Below are 22429 nucleotides of genomic sequence, written 5' to 3'. Positions count from 1 at the left end.
TACAACCTTTTTTGCAGTGGTCATTAAGTGAATCACCATGGGCATTAAATGAACCACATGGTCGTTAAGCAAATCACACAGTTCCCCATTGTTTTTGCTTGCCAGAAGCTGGCCAGGAAGATAGAAAATGGCGATCGTGTGACCATGGGACACTGCGATGGTCATAAATGCGAACCAGTTGCCAAGTGCCCAAATTGTGATCATGTGACTACGGGGACACTGCAATGGTCATAAGTGGGAGGACCAGTCATAAGCCAGTTTTTTCAGCATCATCGTAAGTCCAAGTTGTCACTAAACAAATGGTTGTTAAGCAAGGACTGCCTGTAGCCACTAAAAATATTTTTGTACCAGATTTGGGGGGGGGCTGTTACCAGCTGGTTGGGCATCTGACACATTTTGGGGGGCACCGATTTTATGGATGCTGCATTATGCTGTATAAAATACGATGGCTTCGTGGCTTAAGATTTTCTATCGTGGGCATCCTCCGGGGGAGGCCAATTTGCAAGATGCTGGATGTGGTGTCACAATCCAGGCTGCACCCATCACCTTGCAGATTTTGGCACAGCTGCCAGATACCCCACTGTTTTCCACTAGGGCCTGATCAAAGGTGGCATTCAATTTACCTATCACTAAGGTGACCATATTTTCTTGGAAAAAACAAAGGACAATCCTGAAAAGGGGGCAAATCTGAAAGATACACCATGTTCAGTTTAAGGATAAACCACATTAATTGTTTATGTGTATAACCTTGCTTTATAAAGGAGAAATCAAGAGCAAAACCACAAACAACTTTACAAAAACGCACAGTCTAATACAAATATCTCAAAAGCGATGAAGTTATAAGAAGCAAGCATTAAAAAGAATGTTGGCAATCAGACGGTGTGTTAAGCGGCACCCTTTGTACAGTAAAAGTTAAATAAGCAAAATACAGGACAAAAGTGAGTTTTTGGGGAAAAAAATAATATAAAGGACAGCTTTCTGAAATAAAGGATGTATGGTCACTGTACCTATCACCAGCTCTATTCCCTCCCCCAGCCAGGTAAAAAACTGAAAATTTTGCCAAGAAGCCATCGGAAATTCCTTTGGATTTTTACTATTGGGATCTTATGAAAAATGGGATCAGAGGACTGTTGCCCTGCAAGCTCCACCCCTTCTTTTACAAGCATTGTGACATCACACAAAAGGGGCGGGGTTCACTGCATGACGCTGCCTTCATGGTTTTTTGACGAGCGCTGGATCCTGTTGACGCCTCTGCCTGTGATAAGTTTTATCCATTCCATTGATTATGTTTTATCATTTTCATTTTTGGAAGTCGCTTTGGTAAGCTCAACAAAAGGCAGCAAGCTGTTTTGAGAGGAGGGAGGGCAGAATCTACCCAGAAAAATCCACATTTCTTATTCAAACTCTTAAAAGCAGGACATCAAAAGATTCCTTAGCTATGCCTGCCGTAACACAACACAAGCCACATCAAGAGAGGCTAATGAAAGCAGCCAATATTTATTTGATTTGGCTCTGAGAGATGCTTTGATTACTGAGCAAGCTTTTTTCCGAGCAGAAGCTAGAAAACCAACTGTCCAAAAACAAAATTAGATCAGGACGTTTTGCTGTTGTTTTTTCAGTAAAAATCCTTGCAACCAATCTATGAAGAAACAAGTAGGACTGAGGAAAAATAAGAGACTTGCCAATTACAAGCAACAAATCACTGCTTCTTCACTGGGTATTAAGACCAACAGCTGCATACAAAACATATGCAATCGGAGAACGTATTTCTGATCTTGCAGATACGCTTTTTAAAGACAGTATTTTCATGACATGGACCTAAGTGGTTTTTATTTTTACAATTACATCACAAGGACAATACTATTTAGGCTTAAGGGCAAATCTAAAAGGAAAAGACTATAAAAATGACATCTTCACATTTAAAAATACTCAGGAAATTACTTGGAAAAGAGGCGACGATCCACTTAATGGAGTGCATTTATTAAACTGGAAGATAGAAACCCAGGAAGCTAATGGATTCCTGGGTTAAGGATCTGCATAGCTAATTCTTGCCTGCAATGGATCCCTCATCTTCCTATCTGTTGCTATGGGATCTTTTCCACTGCGCATCAGGGGCGTCAGCAGGTGGGGCATGTAAAAGTTGAGATGCTGTCCAATGCCTCTAAAGGGGGCAGAGGTTCAGTCACCCCATTCTAGCCACCATCTTGACCTTTTGGACCACCCCTGCAGATGCCCCTACTGCAGATGTTAAAGCTAACTACAGTTTGGACTGGAATATCCCAGTCCCAGCTATTAGTCATGCTGGCCAGACCTGATGATAATCCAAACTCCATGGAGGGTGCCTACCTGTGTCTCAGGATTAAAACTGGATTCTTCCTCAAGGAAAGCTGGTGTTTGACACATTAGAAAGAAAAAAAGGCAACGAGGACAACCTTCTAAATAAAATATATTCCATAGAGCTGGATGGACATTTCCTTTGGGAGGTGGGAGCACAGAACTCAATTCAAGGTCAACCTAATTCGGCGCTCGTAAATTTTCACCAGCATGTATGTCACTGTGCTCCCAAATGCTCAAAGATCCCAAACGTATCTCCTTCCCTAGGTTGAATTTTAAACTGCATGCATCAAGGGGCAGAGATTTCCTGTGCATTCCTGCAGAGGGATAATGGAGAAAAGAGGAAAAAACAGGAGGAGGAGGAATGGAAATAGAAGATCCCTCCAAGCTGCTTAATTCCTCCAAGCTGCTTAAACCGGGTGCATGATCAAGCGGGCATTGAAAGCGCTTTCACCACAATGCCTGATGCAGGAGGAAACTGATCCGCCTCTGTCTTGGCAATGGTGTGGGAAACTGGCTGCTTGAACTGGAAACCATTGCTAAAAACCAGCGCAAGATGAAACTTTAACCTCCAAAATGCAGTCTTTCCTTCTTCTTCTTTTCAATAGGATTGGCTTGTAATGGGGTGCGTAGGGAATACAGAAAGTCAGATCGGATGCCACGGAGAAAGAAATGGGTTTTATTCTCATCTCTTCATGCCGACAAGAATAGATTCTATAAGGCCTTGCAACAACCTATTCCATCTTTTTCTCCCAGGAGAAATTAAAGAATGCACTTATCAACACCACCATCTAGTGGACATGCTGCGGCCCTTCCTGTCTCCTGGCCAGAAAACCAGGGAGAACCACGACGCTGGGTTCTTGTAGTGTGGTTTTAAAATGCCGTCATTCCTGTAGGTTACTGATTAAGAACAGCAGAGTGTTAAGTGGCTCAGAGCAGGAGAGGTGGGCCCAAATGTCCTTCCCACAGTCACCCATCAGTTTTCACGCTGAATTTCTGAGCTGCAAATAGATCAGGGCTATAAAAAGTTTGGCGTAGTGCTAAAGGCACCAGGCTAGAAACTGGGAGACCCAAGTTCTGCCTCAGGCACAAAGCCAGCTGGGTGGGCCAGCCACTCTGTCTCAGCCCTAGGAAGGAGGCAATGGCAAACCACTTCCAAAAAACTCTGCCAAGGAAACTGCAGGGACTTGTCCAGGCAGTCTCGAAGAATTGAAGATGACCGAACAGATTAAAATAAATAAAATAATAAAATAAAATAAAATCTAGGAGTTGGTAACTTCTCTCCAACTTGGCAGACAAAGCTTTTACATTGTGGCTAGATTACTTTGATGAAACTTTTATGCATTCAGATAGCAGGAAAGTGTTTATTGTTTTCAGACAGAGCAACCTGACCCTTCACATTTTACAGAAGAGGATCCCAGATATCCCTAATTCCAAAGTGCAGCAAAGGTACGAACAACGCAGGGTGAAAATACATTCCAGCGGCCTCACGGCCTCCATCTTCGGCATTCCTCTCTGAGGTGCAGAATTCTTCACGTGCCGGAAATTCATTCTACACCCCAATATTTGTCCGCAAACTTTCCTGGCTGCAGCCTTTTGCCGCCACAGAATCTGCTCCTTCCTCTCCAGAGGCAGTAGTTTTGTGATGATTAATTCTCTGGTTGCATATGGCATGCAAAAGAATGCCTGCAAGTTTTTTAAAAAGAGGGAGGGAGGGAGGAAGCGTGGAAGGAAAGAGAGAGAGAGAAGGGGGGGAAGAGAAAAAGAGAAGGAAGGAAAAGAGAAAAAAAGGGAAGGAGGGAGGGAAAGAGAAAAATGGAAGGGAGGGAGGGAGGAAGGGGAAGAGAAAAATAGGAAGAAAGGAGAAGAAAGAAAAAAGGACAGAAGGATGGAAAGAAGGAAGAACAGGAGGACAGAAAGAAGGGAGAAAAAAGGGAGGGAGGGAAAGAGAAAAATAGGAAGGAAGGATGAGGAGAAAAAAAGGATGGAAGGAAGGAAGGAAGGAAAAGAGAAAAAAGGGAGGGAGGGAGGGAGGAAGGGGAAGAGAAAAATAGGAAGAAAGGAGAAGAAAGAAAAAAGGACAGAAGGATGGAAAGAAGGAAGAACAGGAGGACAGAAAGAAGGGAGAAAAAAGGGAGGGAGGGAAAGAGAAAAATAGGAAGGAAGGATGAGGAGAAAAAAAGGATGGAAGGAAGGAAGGAAGGAAGGAAAAGAGAAAAAAGGGAGGGAGGGAGGGAGGAAGGGGAAGAGAAAAATAGGAAGAAAGGAGAAGAAAGAAAAAAGGACAGAAGGATGGAAAGAAGGAAGAACAGGAGGACAGAAAGAAGGGAGAAAAAAGGGAGGGAGAGAGGGAGAAGGAAGGAAGGAAGGAAGGAAGGAAGGAAGGAAGGAAGGAAGGAAGGAAGGAAGGAAATATTAAAACATCTTAGCTGTTTCCAAACTTTTTTTTTTTTTGCCAAGAAGCAAGACACACAAGACCACGTGAACACACGCATGGAAGGCAGGTTCTCTTACCGGCCGCCACTGACACATTTAAAGACTCTACTCCAAATTCCAAATCTCTTCCTGGAGTGATAGTCAACATCTTGTGGCACAACGTTTTTGTCTCCGGAGAAAGTCCATACCCCTCATTTCCTGCATACACATGCCAAAACGAAAAGGAATCGCAATTTAAATCTTAAGCTTCAAAATCGATGTTTTACAAAAGCACCCGTTACTTCTGTTTCATTCTGGTTGAGAGCCAGTGGAGACAGTTGTGACAATGCTGGGCCAGAAGCCGGGGGACCCACGTTCTAGTCCTGGAGGCCTCTGGGCTGGTCCCCCCTCTCAGTCCCAGAGCCACTGAGGGGAAGTGGGGAAGCAGGGAAGGTGCTGGACTAGGAGCTGGGAAACCCGGGTTCTAGACTCTCTTCAGCCATGGAAGTTCACTGGATGACCTTGAGCCAATTTCTTCCTGCCCAGTCTACTTCCTGGGATGGTTGTGTGATCCACACTGGGTGACCCAGTTCTAGTCCCTCTTCAACCACAGAAGTTCCATGGGTGACTCTGGGCTGGTCCCCCCGTCTCAGCCCTAGAGCCAATGTGGGGCAGTGGGGAAGGGAGGACTAGGAGCTGAGAGACCCAGGTTCTAGGCTGTCTTCAGCCACAGAAATTCACTGGATGACTTCGGACCAGTCAGTTTCTTCCTGCCCGGTCTACTTCATAGGATGGTTGTGTGATCCGCACAGGGATGGCCCAGGTTCTAGTCCCTCTTCAACCACAGAAGTTCCATGGGTCCCCCCGTCTCAGCCCTAGAGCCAACGTGGGGCAGTGGGGAAGGGAGGACTAGGAGCTGAGAGACCCAGGTTCTAGGCTGTCTTCAGCCACGGAAATTCACTGGATGACTTCGGACCAGTCACACTGTGCCAGCCCTAACCGGCTGCCCCCCAGCCCCCAGCTACATCATGCATTGGTCTCTTCCCCATGAGAAGCAGATCTTGCAACCATACAGGGCGAAAAAGGACCACCAATATTTCATTTTATTCCTGTGGGCCTTTAAAAAGAAAAAAAAATCTGGGTAGGATTTCTTCCTCTTTGTCACCCGTGAAAAAAAATGTGGCTGTGAAATAACCAGAAAAAAATCTAAAAGAGTTGCTGTCTTCAGAAAAAGTCATTGCAGGCAACCGTAATGGGGAAAGGATAAACCAGAAAATGCAATCCAGGATGGGTCCCCCCTATGATAACTAGTTTAAAAGTCATTTCCTTTGGCTGGAGGTTCCTGGAAAACGACCTCTATCTATCTATCTATCTATCTATCTATCTATCTATCTATCTATCTATCTATCTATCTATCTATCTTATTTATTAAATGTGTGTATTTATCAAATTTATGTACGTATTTATCAAATTTATGTATTTATTTATCTATCAAATTCATTTATTTATCTATCAACTTTATTCATTCATTTATTCATTCATTCATTCATTTATCTATCAATCAATCAATCAATCAATCAAAGTATATGGCCGCCCATCTCACAGGAAGTGACTCTGGGCAGCGTACAATTAAGTAAAAAAATAAATATATAAAAACAACCATTATTAAAAATATGAACAGTCGTTTTTAAAATTTACAGACCTCCTCCAGTGTACAGTGGCCGACACTTCACTGTATTTTAATTTACTGCTTTTAGGATTCTTGGGAGAAGTCACAATAATATCGTAAAATGTACAGCTCTCTTAAAAATGGTAATGGGGGGACAAGAGGACTCCCCCTTTCCTGATGCTCCCCCCCCAAATGTGCATGCTTTGATCTTATTGGCTGATTGGCTGACTTTCAACTTCTTTTAGCATTTGTTTATGAAAGTTTGTGAAATTGTGAAATTTGTGAAACTTCCATCACTCAGGAGCAAAAGGTGATGCAAATAGCATTCCTTCCTCCTATTTTTCCCCATGACAACCCTGTGAGGTAGGCTGGGCTGAGAGAGGGGCGCTGGCCCAAAGTCACTCGGCAATTTTCTGTGGCCAGGGTTGGACTTGAACCCCGGTCTCCCCACTGCTGATCCAACCCCTTCCCCACTTCACACGCTTGTGACGTGGCAGTCTCTGGAATCAAACTCACGGTTGACTCTGGGTCTACACCCAAAATGGTTTGCCCTTGACAATAGCGATCAGAATTATCTAAATGATATTATTTATATAAACTATATAAAAGAATTACAGAGTTCTTTTCACACATCTCCCTCCCAAATCCCCATCATCATGGCAGACACTGAACCAGAAACTCTTTTTTCCTTTCCTTGATCAGCTTCAACTGAGTTACTAGGCCAACGTGACAAGTGAAAGTTTAATTAGAGGTTTCGATTGATTAGCAATTAAACTGCCACCCAGCGAAACAAGAGCAGATGCGCCGTATCAAACCTCTGTCTTTGGGTCTCTGCTGAGAGGAAGGATTTGTTTTACGAATGAGACTACTGAAGGATAATAGGAGGCAGGAGAAAAAGAAATATAGAGAAGGAGGAGGAAATATCAAGGAAGGAGGAGGAGGAGGAGGAAGAAATATTAAGTCAGCTAGGTGACAGCACTCATCCACCTTGGCTGATCTTGAAATGCTGAGAGTCAGCCTTTGTTTATATCTGGATGGGAGACCACTAGGCGATCCCAGGACACGAAACTAGACTGGGACATCCAGATAAATACCCCAGAAGACATTAGGAGCGTATCAGTCCCATATCTTTGCCAAGAAAACTATAGAGGAATCTAGCTCTGGCCTTGAGAAGGAAATGGGAGAGGTCAAACGGTTACTCAAGGACTTTGTGGTCCTTCAAAAGGGGCAGCAAAGGTTTAAGACAGGTTTTCAGGATCCTGTTAACAGACCCTGCAACAAGAAAGTATCATTCCTGGGATCCCTGCAGGGTCTGTGGCCTGGCCTGGCCTACCTCAAAGGATTGTTTGTCTGGATATGTCCATAAAGTTAACAGGAGTCAAACTCAACCTGGTGAGGTTATTTTTATCCCCTATTCCAAAAAGTACAACTTTATTTGGATTGAGGGCTACTGAATTTGGTAGGAACTTTTGCAGTTATGGAGCCAAAGGTTAATACACCCAAATCTTTCGCCTATCTTAACTTTTCATTTTTGGACCCTTCTTTACAGGCACATATTTTCATTGGTAAAATTTACCAAGGATTTTCTTTGGTTGGTCCTCCTTAATGTGGTATTTCTTCGTTTTGACCTTCTATGCCAGCATTTTCAAACTTGGCCACTGTAAGATGGATGGACTTCGACTTCCAGAATTCCCCAGCCAGCCATGCTGAATTCTGGGAGTTGAAGTCCACCCATCTTAAAGTGGCCAAGTTTGAAAAACACTGCTCTATGCTGTTTCCTATTTATCCAGGATTCAGAGGCTAATTGGTGGCTATTTTTAAGTTTCTCTCACAGCCTGACCATGATAAAAAGAAAGCCAGATTCCTTATGTCCACAATCTCCCTTCCAACTTGCTGTTCTCAAGTTGTTCAGCAGCAACAACGTCCTTTGGAAAGCAGATTAAAATGGTGCCATGTCCTCTAGATATATTTTAACCAACCTGCTTTGCAGCAAAATAAAATAGAATTGCCCACACCAGGGGGTGGCAGGGATGGTCTCTCCCTATCCTCCCACACCCCAAAGAAAAATTACCTACCGAGTAACAGTATGGTGGGCCCAGTCCAGAAAAAATTTGAGCAACTGACAACAGGGATCTCTTCCTGGCTCTTTCCGTCACCAACTGTCCCAAGGACTTCCCAGCCTTCTTCGGATTTTGTCTTTCAGGGAGAGGAGAGAGAAGAAGTTGTTCAAGTTTCAGACCTGTGCAATATATATATACACATACATACATACATACATAAAATTTATTTATTAATTAATTAAATTTATTCCCCGCCCATCTCTCCCCAACAGGGGGACTCTGGGCTGCTTACAATAAAATATTTGGCTTCCTATACACAAAGCTCAATGCTTTTGTTTCCTGGAGGGGACAGGGAAAACGATCTGGCTGGTCTTTGGTCAGTTCATAATTCGTTACAGCCTATGGTCCCCAAACTCGCTGATTTTTTTTTTTAAATCTACAATAAAATTCCTAAAACTCTACAGGGTTCGACTATCCTCATTACTGGGAAGGGGTTGCAGAAATGTAAGCAACATATCCTTCTGGAAGACGACAGCCAGCCTATACAGGATGAGCAGAATAACTGCGGAAAGAAAGGAGTGATGTTCAGCATCCCTAGACTGGGCAGCAGACGGTGCTGAAACCAGACTGGGAAAAGGGAGGGCCGGGGGGAACAAATCTCCATTTGGCCATGAACCCCTGCAGGTGGCTTTTGGGGGTCAGTCGCTTTATCTCTCAGCCTGGACCTCTTCACAGAAACCTTGCACGTTCAAAAAATGAAAACAGACATCTTGGGGAAGTCAAAGTACTGTTTGAAATAAATAGGATGCTCCCACTTAATTCCAAATTCTTCCGTTACGCTGAGGATTCAATTCATTTGAATCATGCTCCAGCCTGCTCCGGCTACCTAGAGGCATCACACCATTTTTGGTGCAGGGGTTAAGATGCTGGGCTAGAAACTGGAAGACCATGAAATTCTACTTCACCCTAGGAAGAAAAGCTGGCCAGGCGACTTTGGGACCATCCACATTCTCCAGCCCAACCCACCTCATAGGGAAAAGCAAGAGCATTTTCACACACCACCTTGTATAAATTTATTTATTTATTTATTTGTTTGTTTGTTTTTCAAATGTCTATCACCGCCCATCTCTCCTGAAAAGGAGAGAGATAATAAATAGGTATAAATCTATAAATAAATAAATAAATAAAATCTGTATTTACTAATCCGGTGTTTCTCAACAAGAGCGTTTATGCACACCACCTTTTATAAATAGATATAAATCTATAAATCTATAAGTAAATAAAATTTGCATTTACTAATCCAGTGTTTCTCAACCTCAGAAACTTTAAGATGTGTGGACTTCTACTCCCAGAATTCCCCAGGCAGCAATGTTGGTTGGGGAATTCTGGGAGCTGAGGTCCACACATCTTCAAGCTGCCAAGGTTGAGAAACACTGGTCTACACTACCACACCATTCAGTTGCCTGGGTGAAGTTTCTGGAAGGGAATATAAGGGACCTGGGATAGGCAAATGTTGTTCTTCAGTAATATTAAAGATACATGGTTATGATTATGATTATTTTGATGTTCTAAGCCAGTGTTTCTCAACCTTGGCCACTTTAAGATGTGTGGACTTCAACTCCCAGAATTCCCCAGCCAGCAGGGAATTCTGGGAGCTGAAGTCCATACATCTTAAAGTTGCCAAGGTTGAGAAAAACTGTGCTAGACAGACCTCCACTCAGAACACTTCTTCCCCCACCATGTAAAAATCTGTTTTCCTTCTCCCCAACACACCCTGAAAAATTGCAATTTTTATCCTGGAATTTGGGAGGGAGGGGAGGAGGGAGAGAGAGAGAAAAAGCCAAATACTTTCCAAGAGTTGCCCAATGCTGCCATCCCGTGGCCACTTAGTGTATTACAGCAACTGGCAAGCTAGAGCAGTGTTTCTCAACCTGGGCAACTTGAAGATGTGTGGACTTCAACTCCCAGAATCCCCCAGTCAGCATTCTGGGAGTTGAAGTCCACACATCTTAAAGCTGCCATGGTTGAAAAACACTGAGCTAGAGCAAAAAGTCAAAGATGGGCAACTTAGTGCCTTCCAGAAGTATAATTGGCCATGCTGGCTGGGGATTATGGGGTGCTGTCCAAAGGATCTGTAAGAATCTACGCTGCTTTTCACCAATTCAGCAGAATACTAAGTATGCTTTTATACAGAGCTGGATCAGTGGATCATCTGGCTGGCTGAGGCCCCCAGGATCAGACTCAGTGCTGCCCAGCCCTGTCCTAAGCTCCTGAAAATTAAACCCACAATCTTCTGCACAAGAAGCAAATTCTCCACCCCTGCATTGCAGCCCATCTCCAGACTATGAGATCACTGGATCCTAGATCCTGGAAGGGGTCCTAGAGGCCATCTGGCCCAACCCCATGCACAGTGCAGGAATCCAAATTAAAGCACTCCCGGTGGATGGCTTTCTGCCCTCCAGGGAAGGGGAGCCCACCTCTCTCTGGGATTTTTATTTTTATTTTATTTTATTTTTATCCCATCTTTGTTATTTTTATAAATAACTCAAGGCAGTGAACATACCTAATGCTCCTTCCTCCTCCTATTTTCCCCACAACAGCAACCCTGTGAGGTGGGTTGGGCTGAGAGAGAGGGACTGGCCCAAGGTCACCCAGCCAGCTTTCAGGCCTAAGGCGGGACTAGAACTCTCATAACACACCTGATGAGGAATCTTGGCTTGGGCACGGGGTTGGTCTGAGGTCCCTTCCAACCCTATGATTTTATGATTCTATGGCAGCAGAGGGCAGACTGAGAAGGAAAGCCAGTGGGAAAATTGGGGGACCCTCCAACCTTCACAGCCCCTTCCTTTCTCTACTGCTCCTCTGCCACCACCAAAGTCCCATCATAGCTGTGAGAGACAGTGGGGAGGCTGAGGAATGAATGGAAGAAAGAAAGAGCAGTCATAATCAAGAGACAGAAGGTGAGCCTGTTGGCAGCTCATCTCCTAAACGGCAACTCAGACCAGGGGGCCAGAAACCTGGGAAGAAGAGTTTCAAATCATCCAGAGAGATTCCATTTTATCTGCTGAACAGTGTCATGCTCCCAGAGCAAATGTTCCCAGAACATCTGATCCGACTCGCATGCATGAATGGAATCAACCCGGGTTGAGACTTGCAAGTCAGTAGAAGTGGGAGGGGGGACAAGCCAGGAGTGTGAAAGCATCTTGTTTGGGCTATCTCTGGCATCCAAGGTCAACCGGCAGAGACATCTGCACGGAACTGAACGGACTGGCACGAAAAGGGGGGCTGCATACCAAAGAAGGGGGTCACTGGACTGTTTTAACTTGGGGAAAGCGTGGGAACTTCTGTTTGCAACTTTTTCTCTGTACGGCACATTTCAGTAATATCTTTAAAGAGATTACTACCTAGCACGTAGGACTTGGATTTAATGGAAAATTGAGTGGCAGCCATTACAAACAGCAACTCAGCCCAGGTGGAGAGAAAGCTGGGAGGAAGCATTTCAAAGCCTTCCAAGAGACTCTGCCTTAATGAACCCACTAGAAAGGAGGGTGGGGAATTCCTCTTGCCCTTTCCAAAACTCTGCGTTGATCCCAAGACTAGCAATGAGGAGACCTGACTGCAATGGGTGCCCTTGTTGCCCAGCTCTGCGCCAGTGGGATACCTCCATTCTGCGACTTTTGTCTGTTAAATCAGAAGTTTGCTAAAACCAAGGTTCCTTAAATGGAGCGTTTACTGTACCCCTGCCCTGCGCTCTGGAGCAAGAGAACTCTTGAGCTGCTTCTGTGTGACATCCTTTCAGGAATCAAAAGGGAGCTATAATATTTCCTACCTTCTCAAGGCTAAAATGTCAAGCTCCTTCACTCTCTCTTAAGTCTCTTAAATTAAGTCTTATGATTTCTAGTCCTCCGGTCATTCTCACTGATCTCCTTTAAACTTGTCCAATTTGTCTAAATCAGTGTTTCTCAAGCTCGGCAACTTTAAGATGTGTGGACTTCAACTCCCAGAATCCCCCAGCCAGCATGGCTGGCTGGGGGATTCTGGGAGTTGAAGTCCACACATCTAAAGTTGCCGAGCTTGAGAAACACTGGTCTAAATCCTTCATATGTGGTGCCAGAACATGACACAGTTCTTAAGCTGATGGCCACCGAATAAAGTGGAATTACTATTTTCTGTGATTTGGACACAGTAACTTTACTGATGCAGCCTAAAACTGTTTTATTCTGTTCATTTTCAGCAAAGCTTGGCATTGCGGGTAAATAACTCAAGCTGGTTGTCATTGTTAATGACTAGCAACAGAAGTATTTTACCTTAAGAAGGCCTTGAACATCATCAGTGCTAAATACATTGAAGACTTCCATGACACCCGAGCTGGCTTTGCTAACAACCGGCGTTAGGGAGCAGCTGTGAATAGAAGAGCAAAGATTTAGAAAAGAACCCCCCCAAAAAACGGATGACAAACCCTCAGGCCTATCTAAAAAGCCACATATTTAGAAATATTAGATCACATATTAGATCCAGCCACATATTAGATCCAACACCGAAACTTAAGAGGAGCAACGGAGTATATGCAATCCGGTGCAGTGAGCTCTGAGTTCTACACTGGGGAAACCAAACAGCCTTTGCACGAGAGGATGGCCCAACACAGGAGGAGCAACACCACAGGACCAGAGTCAGCAGTTTACCTTCATCTAAAAGAAAAAGGACACTCATCTGAGGACAACAACGTTCACATTTTGGACAGAGAAGACAGGTGGTTTGAGAGAGGGGTTAGGGAATCCATTCATGCCAAAGAGGAAAATCCTTCCCTCGATAGGGGGGGAGGCCTCAGACACAACTTGTCCCCCATTTTCCATGCTGCTCTTTCATCAGTCCCCAGGAAGATTCAGACCACCAGGAAGGCCACTCTCAACGATCCACTTGGGGATGAGCTAGGGATCTAGGGGTAAGACATCCCAAAGACAGTCCATACCTCCTGGCACAATTAACCGCCATCCAGGTGTAGGGATGATGCAGCCTCCCTGGAAGACATGTATGGGGTCCCCTCACCAACCTTTGCCCAGACTGAAGAAGCTGCTCGGACAAGCAGCGACAGGTTTCTACCAAAAAGAAAGAAATCCAGTTGCCCTGACTCAACCTACAGACATATTAGAAAACACTCCTCAGAAGAACAATTGCAAAACCCAACCTGGTTGTAACAGATTCAGCATTGCTTAATCCCAAGACAAGCGAGACGGCCTGCTTAGTCCGTTGAGGCACGGGAGAACTCGCAGCGGCTGCAAGGCGTGCAATCCACAGTTTCACAAACACCCCATTGTTTGATTCCATTCTTGTTTCCAGTGGTAGACTATTCCTGGGGATGGAGGCTCCTTTCCTGACTATCCGAGCGAGTAACTCCCAAACTGCTTCAGCTCAACTTTTTATCTATAATTATTGTTTATTTGTACCTGGATTTTTAGATACTGTATTTTTCTATATTGTAATTTTATTGTATATGTATTGTTTTATTGATTATTGTTGTAAACCGCCCAGAGTCCCTCTGGTGGGGGGAGATGGGTGGTGACAAATTTGATAAATAAATAAATTAAATAAATAAACTCAAAGGTGTATCTCATCTAGCAGTCAGCTGCCAAGTGAGGCCAAGTGGAGACAGCTCTGCTCTTCTACCTCTGGTGTTCTGAGGTAGACTGCTCTTGAACAAAGGGGCCCCTTTCCCTGTGTCCACAGTTCTGCCTTCCATGAACTTCAACATCTTGCTTGGCTTATTGGTGGTGAACAGGCCAGTGGTTCAAGGATATCTGACACAACAGACTGGCCATTCTCCACTCAAAGACAAGGACACTCATCATCAAGAACTTGTGATATGGTCCAATATTTGAAGGGCCATCACACGGATAATGGAATCAGCTTGTTCTCTGTGGCTCTGGAGCAGCCATCCCCAACCTGGTGCTCTTTCGATGTTGGGAGAGCCACTCCCAGAATGCTAAGCGAGTACGGAAAGGCTACCCAGGGATGATAACGTACTGTAATGATATGTGGGAAAGGCCTTAGGAGACGGGCCGAAGAGATGCTGCTTAGGGAACGGTCAGATAAGAGAGAGCATAGCCTGCAGCTGGATAGTAGATGGGACAAGAGGCTCAGGAGGGACCCTCCCTAGCTTCTCGGGCTGTAAAGGAGATGGCGGGAGATTTGTACTTTCAGACTTGCAAGATTCTGTTAATGTAGCCTTACAATGAAGTAGAATTAGCTCATCTGGTTGTGATTCCTGTCTGGTCTACCTGGGAAGGCTGACACAAATACAGCTTTTCTCAGCCTGAAAAAGACCTACTCACCTGTTCCTTTCACTCGTCACAATCCCATCGACCCCTAGGAAGTGCGCCGTCCGCAGGACCGCCCCCAAATTCATGGGATCGTGTATCCCCTCCAAAACCACCCAGATACGCTGCGATCCCTTGCCAACCGGGGCTCGTCGGAGTGGCCCTTCCTGCCATGCTAAGGGGCGAAGGGGCGAGGCCTCCAGGCATACCCCCTGATGGATGCCCCCCTTACAAAGGGCATCCAACAACTTCCTGTGCACCCTCTTCACTGGGATCCCGCGCTCCTCGGCATACTGGGAGAATTTTTCTGCCACGGGCGATGCCCCATCTCGGCTCGATTTGAGGAACAGCTGGAAAAATGTCCGCTTTGACCTCCCGAGGGCTAAGGAGCAGGGGGCTGTCCCAAATAAGATCTCGGAGCCCTTGGTCCTTTCCAGGAGAAGAGGATTTTGCTGCAGCCTTTTCCGCTTGGAGACAAAATCGTCATTTCTCAGGTTCCTGAATTCTTCCTTAGTGGTGAATGGCATAGCTTTGGGATGAAATTTCAGCCCGGGTTTATTCTGAAGAGCATCAGGCTCGCGGCCTGTCTCACCCAGACGTGGTGTCGAGTTCGACAGGTGAGTTTCCTGAAGCCTCGACGTTTCAAGGGAATGACCAGCCTGCAAAGCGGTAATTTCTGGCTTGCTTGCCTCGCTGGGCGGCTGCTCTTTCAACGGTGGTGGTTTCTTCCATGCTGAGAAGCAGCGGATGCCCTTAAAAGGGTTGATAAAACAAACGACAAAGGGCAACTTTGCTGCATTCCGGAGGCCAGCGTTAAAGGCATGGCGAGGGTCCATGTCTGCCACTTATATTTCTTGACAGTAACCTTAACAAAAGAAGTGGATTAACATACGCAATGCAACGATTTCCTAGAGCAAGGATTCCCAACAGCCTTCAACAGCCAGAATTCCTCAGCCAGCATGGCCATTGCTGAGAATTCTGGATGTTGAAGTCCACACATCTGGAAACGGCACCAGCTGGGAAATGCTGCCCCTGACCAGTCATAAGCCTAAATAAGACCTCTGGGCTCCCCCAAGCCCCTAAACATATCCCCAGAACTCTTCCAAAAGTTGCCACTGAGCTGTGATGCATTTAATATGACAAAAGGGGGACCTGCTGTTTTCTCCATGACTGAATTCATAGACAGTAATCATATTACAGCATCTGCATTTAATTAATGTAAAGATAAAATAGGAGAGCCGGTTTGGTGTAGTAGTTAAGGTGCTGGGCTAGAAACCGGGAGACTGGGAGTTCTAGTCCCACCTTAGGCACAAAGCCAGCTGGGTGATCTTGGGCCAGTCACGCTCTCTCAGCCCTAGGAAGCAGGCAATGGCAAACCACTTCTGAAAAAAACTGGCAAAGAAAACTGCAGGGACTCTTCCAGGCAGTCACCAGGAGTCAAGACTGACTTGAAGGCGCACAAAAAATAATAATAAAATAAACTAATAAAAATAAAAGTCAGTTGCCGCTCTGGCTCTGACCACTTTTGATGCAATACTAGGGGACAGGAAACAATGGTTAGAAGAATTCAGGGATCCAATGCTCCTTTAATCATCTTTAACCTACTGTATTTTGTATAAATGAATTCCACATTTTTGTATTGTGGATTTTAATTCCGTAAGCCACCCAGAGCCACCATGTGTGAGTTCAGGGGCCATACAAGTTTGTATTATTATTATTATTATTATTACAAATTTGTATTATTATTATTATTATTATTATTATCCATACGAAGTCTACAGTCTATAGGCAATCCACTCATAGGTGGCAAGAGTAATCAGGTCTTCGATCCGTTGAGTGACTGGGGCCATACATTATCTTTCCAGTGCTGCAATATCAGTGTTTTGGCCATAATAAGGGCACGGAGAATGCATTTACATTGTCCAATTCTCAATTCCCATGTAATAGGTATGTAATGCAAAAGAATATTATCGTCCGAAAATTTTAAATTTTGTCGCAGTCATAATTACATAATCCACTTTCTCCCAAAATTTAGTAAATATAGGACACTGTAAAAACATGTTTTAAAGAAGCATCATCCTTATTACATCTCCAACAAAATGCTGTCTTAAACAGACCTTTTCCATTCAAATGTAGTGGAGTCCAATAATATTATTTTTTGCTGTATAGGTTATTTTATTTTATTTATTTATTTTCTATCCTGCCTTTATTATTTTTATAAATAACTCAAGGCGGCGAACATACCAAATATTCCTTCCTCCTCCTATTTTTGCCACAACAACCCTGTGAGGTGAGTTGGGCTGAGAAAGAGTGCTTTAAGGTCCCCAAACAGGGTGGGATGTGATGAAAAAGAACAGGCTGAATGGAAAGGAAAATGTCAAAAAGGCAGGCCCACACACACACAGACACTCAGATTCCTCCATCCATCCTGGACAGCGTGAGCCCCTAAGAGTGTAAACAAAATACTTTCCCCACTAAAACGTCACCCCCCTCCCCATTACAACATAGGAGCGTTAGCTCAGGCTTGTGTGCACAGCCAGGGGATGCCAAAACCTATGATTCCCAGCATATGGGGATGATGTAAACTGGAGTCTGATCCATCCAGGGGTCATCAGGCCGGGTTGGCCTCAGTCACAGCCAGGGAGAGGTTTCAAGATGCACCCAAAAGCTTTTATGGGGAAGAATGAAATCTATTTATCTATTTTTTATCTATATATTCAATTTCTATAAAAATGGTATATGAAATATGGTATATATCAGTGGTTCTCAACCTCGGCCACTTTAAGATGCGAGCACTTCAACTCCCAGAATTCCCCAGCCAGCCATGCTGGCCGGGGAATTCTGGGAGTTGAAGTCCACGCATCTTAAAGTGGCCGAGGTTGAGAACCACTGGTAGATATGACCGAAATGCAACACAATGCACACATTTTCTGACAAACCAACTTGGAGAATTTTCTTTGGCAAAGGGAAGAAGCCCTACATACGCGTCCTCGGTATTCCCGAAGCCTGATCCCGCCTGGTCCTCTCTCGGACCTATAAAGTCAGGGCTCTGCAGCTCTTACCTCCCTCGGCGCCACGTGGGTCGCGCTCTCCACTTCCGGGTCCAGGAAGGAACGCCTGCCCGATCATAGAGTCCAAACGGGCGACCAGAAGGAGGCCCTTGCTGTTTGGTGCCACCTGCTGGCTAAAGGTAGAACGGCTCGATGACCAACGCGGAGGGCATCTGTAGAAACTTCGCGATTGGCTGGGGATGATGGGGACTATAGTGCTGGGGAAAGCTGGGTCGACAGAGAGTTTTGTGTGGGGGAGCGTGCCTGCCTTTTTAAATGACACAACTGGTACGTTGATGGGGGAAAGCAAAAAAGTTCAATTTATAGGAAGAGTATGGACGCATCTGGACTCTGGTGTTGGAGAGACTTCTGAAAAGATCCTTGAACTGCCAAGAAGTGGAGCATCCTGGATCAGCAAATAAATCAGCTCAGAGTTCTCACTCGAGGCACAAATGACCAGGCTCAAATTATCCTACTTTGGACACATTATGCGATGTGGAGAAGGGTCTGATGCTGGGAAAGGTGGAAGGAAGGAGAAAAAGAGGACGACCAGCAGCAAGGGGGAGGGACTCAGTTACAGTGGTGATGGGGCACCGTTGGGAGATCCGAAGGACCAGACTGGGGACAGATCATTCTGGAGAAATTCTGTCTATGTGGTCTCTCGGAGTCAATACCACCTTGAGGGCACATAATCAATTTAAAGAAAAAAAAAGCGGAAGGCAGAACGTTTTGCTTTGCACTCTCAATATTTTTGCTTTATCGTACACACCCAGCCTGGATTCCCAAGCCACGCACTAGACTAAAATGAGGTTGGATAGTTCATGATCAAGCATTTTCTAGCAACGCCCCCCCACCCCACTGCCATTATCTTCCCAGCTGCGTGGACATGCTTTGCTAAAAATGAACAGAACATAACAGTTTTAGGCTGCATCAGTAAAGTTACTGTGTCCAAATGACAGAAAATAGTCACTCCACTTTATTAGGTGTCCATCAGCTTAAGAACTGTGTCCAGTTCTGGGCACCACATATGAAGGACTTAGACCAGTGTTTCTCAAGCTCGGCAGATGTGTGGACTTGACCTCCCAGAATTGGGTCAGTTTGTCAACCTGGGGTTTGAACGTGGTGAGAATCCTTTCTGACCCTTGTTAAAGCAGCTGAAGGCAGAAAGGAAAATGCCAGTGTGGGATCAAGGATAAGGTTCTGCACTGGCTCCAGGGAAACCCAGCTCGGGGCTTCCCCCCAGCTATGGATTCTCATGGGGTGACTTTGTCCCACCCCCACCCAGCCTAACCTACCTCACAGGGTTGTTGTGAGGGAAAACAGCAAGAGAAAAGGGGCATGTATGCTAGGAGGAAATGCCGGATATAAACTAAATAAATAATTCTGGTTTTATTTTGGGGGTTTTTTCTTGGTTGTCCTAATCCCGGCAGAGTTTAATTTTTAACAAATCTTTAGCGGCAGAAACTTTAAATCATTAACTGCATCCTTCTCAGTTTCAAAACAAATCTGTCCTAAGTCCAGGGTGATGCTTTGAAAACAGTCTCCCTGAAATTTGCCAAGGGGACATGTTTTCGAAGCTAAGACAGAAGCAGGGAAGCGTAGCGGCTGAGATTAAATTAGGAGGCCTGTTTCAAAGCCAGACTCAGCCAGGAATTTGCCATTACCTTACGCAACCCACAGTTTCTCAGCTTCAGCTCTGCCCTGTCTACAACATGAAAATAAAAATAAAACTGGCCCATTTTTGGCCAAATTTACGGGCACCAGCCTGAAAATAAGCCTTATTTCTGAGTAAATATGTAGCAGGCTGTCATTAAATATTTTAGAAAATATTACCTATCGGCTGGTTTTGTGCACATTTCTTACCAGTTAAAAAGACAAAATATCCCTCCCACATTATTTTACAACTCATAATTAGGAAATGCATTGCAAGTTATTTCAAGCTGCACTGATGGACCCGCTATTAAGGGAAAATAAGGTTTGCGCGCGTGTGTGTGTTTACACCAGTGTTTCTCAACCTTGGCAATTTTAAGACGTGTGGACTTCAACTTTTATTGTAAACTACCCAAAGTCCCCCATCGGGGGAGATGGGCGGTAATATAAATTTAATAAATAAAGAAATAAAATAAACTCCCAGAATTCCCAAGCCAGCAAGTTGGCTGGGGAATTCTGGGAGTTGAAGTCCACATGTCTTAAAGTAGCCAATGCTGAGAAACACCAGTTTACACAGAGGGATGTCCGGGGGGAGGGTGGGGGGTAGAAAGAGTCAAAATGGCAAACTGGACATGAATCCAAGTCCCGCCCCTTTTTTGCAGGGGTCGCGTGATCTTTTGCCAGCAAGGGGTCAGCTTGATCTGTGGAGACCATAAACTGCAGGGAACTCAGAAATGCCCAATTTCTGGTACACCTCCTAAGGCTGATCTGCCCTTCTCAGCTTCCCTCAAGCCTCCTCCTTTAGGACAGAGAGAGCCCCATGTTGAGCCTCCCTCATCTTGGTGGTTTTCCTGAAGACATTTCCTTAGCTAACATCAATGCAGGGGAGAGTTGTAGTCTGCTGGCTGTTTCTTATATAAAGCCTTTGCCTTGCCCGTCTTAGTTGGGACATGGATCCTTCCTCGATTTTTTTTTCTTCCAATAGAAGAGAATCTCTGCAGCTCAGGGTTGAACTGTGGAGTCCTTGGAGCTCTCTAAGCTTGGCTTGCAGACGTCTCATGACCCAACTAGGTAACATCATCAGGGCGAGGGAGGGTGGGGTTTCCTGCCTGTTTATACTGTATGCAGTAGCTTGCCTTCCCAGGTTTTTTTGGGGGGTGTCGTTTCCTCCTGGGGGTGGAAACTACACCAAGGAGGAAGCTGCACCTCCACCAAAACTGGCAGGGCAGGCTCCTGCATATCAACAGGCCCCACGCTCCTGGCTACATTTTCCGCAGTCCTCTAGCTCTACCCTTGTCCTCCATGACCTCTTGAAGACCGCAGAAAGAGGCTCCAAGATGACGCCTGCAATCTCCTTCAAGGCTCTTAGATATGACTAGCCTAGTCCTGGAGACTAACTCATTCACGCTATCCAGGCGCTTCCTAACCATCTCTTCACTTACCTTGGATGGCCACTCCCTCCTTTGGAGCCCTTGGTGCGCTCTGAGCTTGGTGGTTGGCTTGCAGACGTTTCATGACCCAACTAGGGAACATCACCAGTGCTGGTGAGGGTGGAGGTTGCTGCCTGGTGATGCTTTCAGGCAATGAAACATCTACAAGCAACCAGCCAAGCTGAGAAACCACCAGAACTCCACAGTTCAACCCTGAGCTACAGATATTCTCTTCTGTTGGAGCCACACACGGGGGTCAAATGCTTTAGAAAGCCCGCAAATGGGAGAAATTGGCATGTAGGCAAACCTCCACCAAGGGAAACGCTCCTTTCTGCACAAATACCAATGACAGCATGCCCTGCCCACCAGTGCCAGATACAGACGTCCAATAAACTGCATGGCTGGTTGGTTGTTCTTTTTGTTTTCTTCCCTTATTGTTTATCTGACATGGTTTCCTGCTTGTCTTGGGTGCTGGTTGCTGGAAACCATGTGCTCTGGGTATTTTTTAATGAAATTTGAGTCCGCCCGACTCCAGACCAACTCTGCACAGCTTAAACTGGGTGGGCTGTTTGTTTCCTTCCTTGATTTTTTGGTTGTATGTTTTAAATACCACCAGTTGTCTAACAAGATAAGGGAACCAAGCATCATCTTTGTACTTCAAAATGTCCTGGACAGAGCAGCTGGGTGTATTGGTGGTGTCCTACGTGGTGCAGCCAAGCAGTGATAAGCTTCGTAAAAAGATAGGCAAGAACCTGAGATTCCCTTTCCTATACAAGCATATCTACTTCTCTGTGTAAATGAGATTTCTCCTCATACGTCAAAACGGATGTAGAGTGGTTGGATTTACATAATCAAAATAAAACTAAAATCTCCTTCAGATCAAGTTGGACTCCTGACAATTTCATAAGCAGATCCAAGTTTTCTTGACGTGATATGGAAGTGGCTTGCTTTTGTCCTCTCCCATCCAAGTACAAACCACACCCAACCCTGCTTAGCTTTCTAAATCAGCCAAGGTGAGCAGGGTGCAGCTAGGCTCCACTGAAATGTGATCAGTTCCTGGCTTAACATGTTGAAAGAAACACTTGGCATGTTATGCAAAGCAAGCCATCCCCTTAAGCCGTAATGGGCTTCCTTTGGGCAGGCCCGGTGTGTTATATGAACACGGCCATTGTTCATCCAGGTTTAGGGGTTTAGCATGTTGCCACACCCCAGCCAGAGTAGATATTATAATCATACAATAGAGTAATTATTCTGTTTGAAATAATACACAGGAGCAGCTATGCGTGCACTTCACAACAAAACACAACACACACAATGACAATTATTGCCCACAGGTGCCCCCAAGTGAGCAAGGAGGGGCAAAAGTTGTGCTGTGTGTTGTGACGTTGTTGCACAAACGAAATCATGGCACACAAGGTCATTGGCGCCTTTAATGGACGCCTGTGCCATTGCTCCTTCTCAAAGCAACCTTGGGAGGCAGGGTGGTCCAGGGAAGGGGGAGCTGTTT

General features: G+C 45.2%; 1 protein-coding gene across 1 annotated transcript; it reads right to left on the bottom strand.

Moving 5' to 3' along the window:
• Window positions 1–1473: 1473 nt before the first annotated feature.
• On the bottom strand, window positions 1474–16041 carry MRM1 (mitochondrial rRNA methyltransferase 1). Its single transcript, XM_063296574.1, has 5 exons — window positions 14808–16041; window positions 12786–12879; window positions 8494–8614; window positions 4849–4968; window positions 1474–4020 (listed from the first exon to the last, which is right to left on the bottom strand). Exons 1-5 carry the CDS (start codon window positions 15626–15628, stop codon window positions 3887–3889), a joined length of 1290 nt encoding a protein of 429 aa, XP_063152644.1. The 5' UTR covers window positions 15629–16041; the 3' UTR covers window positions 1474–3886.
• Between the last annotated feature and the right edge of the window lie 6388 nt (window positions 16042–22429).

This window comes from Candoia aspera, chromosome 1 (assembly GCF_035149785.1).
Source record: "Candoia aspera isolate rCanAsp1 chromosome 1, rCanAsp1.hap2, whole genome shotgun sequence".
Lineage (NCBI taxonomy): Eukaryota > Metazoa > Chordata > Lepidosauria > Squamata > Boidae > Candoia > Candoia aspera.
The sequence above is the reverse complement of the archived record's forward strand: the minus strand, read 5'-3'. Positions and strand labels throughout refer to the sequence as shown.

Coding starts and splice junctions, on each gene's coding strand:
- MRM1 (XM_063296574.1), bottom strand. CDS start 15,628: ATGGACCCTCGCCATGCCTTTAACGCTGGCCTCCGGAATGCAGCAAAG. Junction 8,615..12,785: donor ATGTTCAAGGCCTTCTTAAG/GTAAAATACTTC, acceptor TCTCCCTGAAAG/ACAAAATCCGAAGAAGGCTG. Junction 4,969..8,493: donor GCCCACCATACTGTTACTCG/GTAGGTAATTTT, acceptor ATGTGTATGCAG/GAAATGAGGGGTATGGACTT.